This window comes from Juglans microcarpa x Juglans regia, chromosome 5S (genome assembly GCF_004785595.1).
Source record: "Juglans microcarpa x Juglans regia isolate MS1-56 chromosome 5S, Jm3101_v1.0, whole genome shotgun sequence".
In the NCBI taxonomy this organism is placed as follows: domain Eukaryota; kingdom Viridiplantae; phylum Streptophyta; class Magnoliopsida; order Fagales; family Juglandaceae; genus Juglans; species Juglans microcarpa x Juglans regia.
Genome location: NC_054603.1, coordinates 17,466,420 through 17,471,549, shown reverse-complemented (window position 1 = coordinate 17,471,549; position 5,130 = coordinate 17,466,420). Strand labels below are relative to the sequence as shown.

The following is a 5,130-nucleotide window of genomic DNA, read 5'->3' as shown; positions in this document are numbered from 1 at the left end:
AACTTGTTACACACTCTAGGTGTCTGACAGAATGCACAAATGGTAATCTATAACTTTAGTCTTTAAGGATTTGAAACAAAAAGAAAAAAAAAAAAAAAAAAAAAAAAAAAAAGAAACCTAACGATTCATTTTGAGGCATGGGGTAGATTTCTGAAGTCCACAGATCTATTCCTTCCAGCCCGAGTCGTCCTTTTACTGCTTTTCCTCCATTAAGTTTTCCGGCTCGATGAATATATAATAGTACAGCAGTTTCCAAAATCTCAGTTTGGTATTACACCAACCCTAAGTTAAACTCTATAGCTAGCCACGATAGCTAGCTTTCATTATCGACCGGATACTGACTTCGATTATAAATACATGCATATTGCATATGCTAATATTGACAAGGAAAGATATCAAAAGCTAGAACAAGGCCAAAACATGGAAGTCCAAGAAGATGGAGACCATTTCATAAGCTTGCAGTTGGGAGGTTTGGCTAGCACCCAAATGGCTCTAAGAGCTGCAATTGAGCTGAAAGTGTTCAGTATAATCGCAGATGCAGGGCCCGATGCTCATCTTTCTGCAGCAGAGATAATTTCAAAGATCCCCACAAAAGATCCAAGTTCTGCAGCGTCGACTTTGGAGAGGGTGCTAAGCGTTCTTGGTGCAAACTCTATCTTATCAATATCTCGAAAGCCATTAGGGAATAATGGAGAACATGGACGCCATGAATGGACCTATGGCCTGACAAAGAAAAGCCGATGCTTAGTGAGTAGCAGTAGTACCGACGAGCTGGCAAATTTCACAACTTCCTTTATCTTATTTGCTACTGAAAGGGTGATACTGGAAAGCCAATATATGATCAAGGATGCGGTGCTTGATCCTGGAAGCTCGCCATTCTACAAGGCCTATGGAGTGAACTTTTATGACTACATGGGAGAGAAGCCAAGATTGAGACAACTGTTCGATGAGTTTATGGAAGTTAGCGCTAAATTACAGTTTGAGGGTGTGTTTAAGTTGTACGGTGGCTTCAAAGATTTGAAGGAGTTGATGGATGTGGGAGGCGGCATTGGAACCACTCTTGCAAAGATAACCTCTACGTATCCACACGTTCGTGGATTGAACTTTGATCTGCCCCATGTAATCGCTGCTGCTCCCAAGCTCCCAGGTTAGACGGCCTACACCTCTTATCTCTAGATCTCTTTCTGATGAGATTAAAGATTTTGATCTCATTTCATCTCATCTTATCTTATTTCCAAACTTAATTCAAATACAAAATTTTCAAACTAATCATTATAACATTTTCAAACTTTCAAATAAAAAATAAAAAATAATTCCAACTTGTTCATATCTCTAAATAAAAATAATATTATAAAACTATATTCTTACAATATTATAACTACATAATATTTTTTATTCGACCTTTTTTCTCTTATTTCTCAAAACTCAAAAAATATTCAACTCATACTATCTCATTACTATTCACAAACTATCTTACATTTACAAAATTTTTGTCTCATATTACTTCCCAAACCAGTCCTGCTCACTCTCATCTCATCTCTTATCTTACAAGTTGGTTTGTAAATACGTCACTTATTGCATTATCAGTTATTAAAAAAGTGAAAATGTTATATATTCTTAACTTGGTTGATGCGGAGTACTATGTTGTGTGTGTCAATAAGCGAATTTGCAATAGATTTTTTCTTGAACCAAAATATATATATATATATATATATATAGGACTTGCGGAAGATAACATCATGTCGAAATCCTGTACTAATTTATGGTAACGATACTAACATTTTATATCTGTAGGGACAAAGAATCTAAATATACATGCATATGGGATGATATCAGCATATTAATGCACATGCCGTTACTATACATGATCAACATATATATATATATATATATATATATATAGTAGTACTGTCTCATTTTTTGCACTGTTAACAATAGAAACTGCATGCCACTTATTTGGTATGGTAATTTCTCGTTCAAAAGATCTACTCACAACATTCATAATATTTAATCATGTCTAGTACTTCTTACTTACGATACTCAACTCCAAATATTAATATTGATTTGTATTTAGGTGTAAAGCATGTGGCTGGAGATATGTTCAAATCGATCCCAAATGCCGAAACAATTTTATTGAAGGTTTTCTTCTTGAGAAATGCTACAAAGAAGCCTTACACCATACACTCTCACTAAATCAATACGTGATTTGTCATATTTATCATTCTATTTAAGCACGACATATTTAAGCATTAAGATAGAATAACAAATCACATGTTAATTAGGTGAAAGCTACGTGTACTGTAGTGTAAGGCTCCCCAGTAGAATTTCTCTTCCTTCTTATTCTCTTATGAATTCTTTTTTTTTTTTTTTTAGGTATCCTTTTATTGATGGATTCTTAGGCCAAATGGTAATTCAAATTAGTGGGCAGGCAAGGGAATTAAGCATGATGTCTTGGGAATTGAACTTGTAGTATGGTCTTTGAAACTAGAATGGAAAGTTAATTAGGGCCTAGAAGAACGAAAAGGGATCCCAAAGCTGCAATTGAGATACAAAAGTATATAAATGAATAAATAAAAATAGCTTATAATTAACTAGGAAAAAGCCAATAAATTTGACGGTTCTTATTGAAAGTATTAAGCTATATAGGGAAAATGCATGAAATATGAGTATGTATATATATACACACACGTATTTACGTATGCGATCATAATATGAAGTATATAATATAAATACTTCACTATAATAATGCAAAATTCCAAACATGTGTGCATTTTGATTTGTACCTAAGCAGTGGATACTCCATAACTGGGATGATGAGCATTGCAAGAAGTTGTTGAGAAATTGCTGGGAAGCATTACCACGAGATGGAAAGGTGATAATCGTGGAAATGGCAATCTCTGAAGACTTGGAAAACAATCTCGAGGCAAAGGACGTTCTAATGGAAGACTTCTTTATGATGCTCCTAATGAATGGAGGTAAAGAGCGAACACTAGTAGAATTCAAGGATCTGGGAAAAGCTGTAGGGTTTACTAAAATGGAGATCTTCCCAATCCCTCATTGGTCGGTTCATGTTATAGAGTTTCATAAGTAATTAAGAGTACTCATGTGAGTTCCAATCTGCCAAAATAAAACGAAATGGGTGAGAATAAAATTTAAAGCAATGCAGAGCAAACAAAAACAAAAGGAAGACCTAGTGTACCTTAATTTCGTGTTTTAATTTCTTTATAATTAATAATATAATTTTCCATTGCTTTGTATATTTCTCCTTAGTTTAATTTATAACATCTTTTTCTTTTGTTTTATATTAAATTTATTGTAAGATGTCGATCCATGTAGAATAATAAGACATCGCGCAAGATATGTTTACGATAGTAGGCTTAATGTTGCCCACAACATATTTAAAAAAGAAAATGATTTAACCATAAAGAGATTTTATAAAAGTAAACTCATAAAATGAGTTGCCTTGATGTGATACGTTAAATTGTAACGCTACCTACATTACAAAACATATCTAGGTATTATATAAAGCTATTTCATTTTGTAAGTGCACTTTTGTGAGATCTTTTTGTAGCTATATTACTTATTTTTTACAAATTTATTCTCAATCATCTCGTATTGCCAACGAGATCATGTAGATTGAAATGTAAACATGAGATACTTGATACTCTGTTTTCTTTTTTCCTTTTCTTTTTTGGGCTTCAACAATAAGCAAACCATACAAATTAGTTATGTAACACCTAGACCCAACACCAAGCCTGCTTTCTAAATATTTTTAGATTAAGCATGTGAAAAGCCGAGTTGAATTTTTTGAGTAATATTTTACGGGGCCAAATTGGTTTTTAATGGATATCAAATTTTCTAATGGACTTGCCATTGTAGTTAAATTCTTGGAATATTTTTGGATTGGGTTAAAAATATTTTTATGGGCCGAGAAAATTTATAGGACAAGTCGTAATATTATAGAGTTTTGGATTGAGGCCAAAAAGTCAGAGAAAAAGCCTATGTATTGTATCATTCCCATGAGCCTAAATACATGGAATGGATGAATAAGCCCAGGCCATGGCAACCAGGGAGTAGTTTTCACTCCCATATCCCATGTAGATTGAAACGTAAACATGAGATACTTGATACTCTCTTTTCTTTTTTCCTTTTCTTTTTTGGGCTTCAGCAATAAGCAAACCATACAAATTAGTTATGTAACACCTAGACCCAGCACCAAGCCTGCTTTTTAAATATTTTTGGATTAAGCATATGAAAAGCCCAGTTGAATTTTTTGAGTAATATTTTACGGGGCCAAATTGGTTTTTAATGGATATCAAATTTTCTAATGGACTTGCCATTGTAGTTAAATTCTTGGAATATTTTTGGATTTGGTTAAAAATATTTTTATGGGCCGAGAAAATTTATAGGACAAGTCATAATATTATAGAGTTTTGGATTGAGGCCCAAAAGTCAGAGAAAAAGCCTATGTATTGTATCATACCCATGAGCCTAAATACATGAAATGGATGAATAAGCCCAGGCCATGGCAACCAGGGAGTAGTTTTCACTCCCATATCCCATGCACGTACGTAATCTACTCCCACTAATGTTTTCAACAGTAGCTATAAATACCACTACTTTGATCAAACAATCATATATATCTTCCCTCGATTTTCTCTCTATTTGATTTTTTTAACTCCCCACGATTATGTGGTTTACCCTTTCCCTTTCTGTTTCTCACATAAATTCTTTCTGTAACGTCCCATTCCTAGAGGTCTGGAAAGTTAGCTCCTATTATTTAAAAACATCTCCAATAATCAATAATAGCTAAACAGAAACTCTACAAAATACCTAACTTATTTGTTCGATCAAAAAATCAGTATCCCTCCACAAAAATACTGAACAAAAACCTCAATAAAATAAAATAACATCTCTACAAAGACTCAAATTATTCATAACTTGACGTACCAAAAACCGCTAAAGATAAAACTACTAAATATAATCTTAAAAAAGAAAATACTTGTACCCTTAGCACTTATTCATCTATGATCATCAGACTTTTTCAATACTTCTCACTCTTGCTCTACTGCTAAACCATAAAAAATATCTGAAAAATTTTATGCAAACAAGAGGTGAGTTATCAATAAC

General features: G+C 33.3%; 1 protein-coding gene across 1 annotated transcript; it reads left to right on the top strand.

Annotated features, from left to right (window-relative positions):
- Positions 1–405: 405 nt before the first annotated feature.
- On the top strand, positions 406–3,257 carry LOC121267666 ((S)-scoulerine 9-O-methyltransferase-like). The gene is made up of 3 exons (XM_041171653.1): positions 406–1,147; positions 2,075–2,139; positions 2,792–3,257. Exons 1-3 carry the CDS (start codon positions 421–423, stop codon positions 3,089–3,091), a joined length of 1,092 nt encoding a protein of 363 aa, XP_041027587.1. The 5' UTR covers positions 406–420; the 3' UTR covers positions 3,092–3,257.
- The last annotated feature ends 1,873 nt before the right edge of the window (positions 3,258–5,130 follow it).

Bases quoted from the DNA above. Each gene is read 5' to 3' on its own strand.
- LOC121267666 (XM_041171653.1), top strand. From the start codon at position 421: ATGGAAGTCCAAGAAGATGGAGACCATTTCATAAGCTTGCAGTTGGGA. The intron at 1,148-2,074 runs GTTAGACGGCCT...ATTTGTATTTAG, and splicing joins TGCTGCTCCCAAGCTCCCAG to GTGTAAAGCATGTGGCTGGA. The intron at 2,140-2,791 runs GTTTTCTTCTTG...GTACCTAAGCAG, and splicing joins CCGAAACAATTTTATTGAAG to TGGATACTCCATAACTGGGA.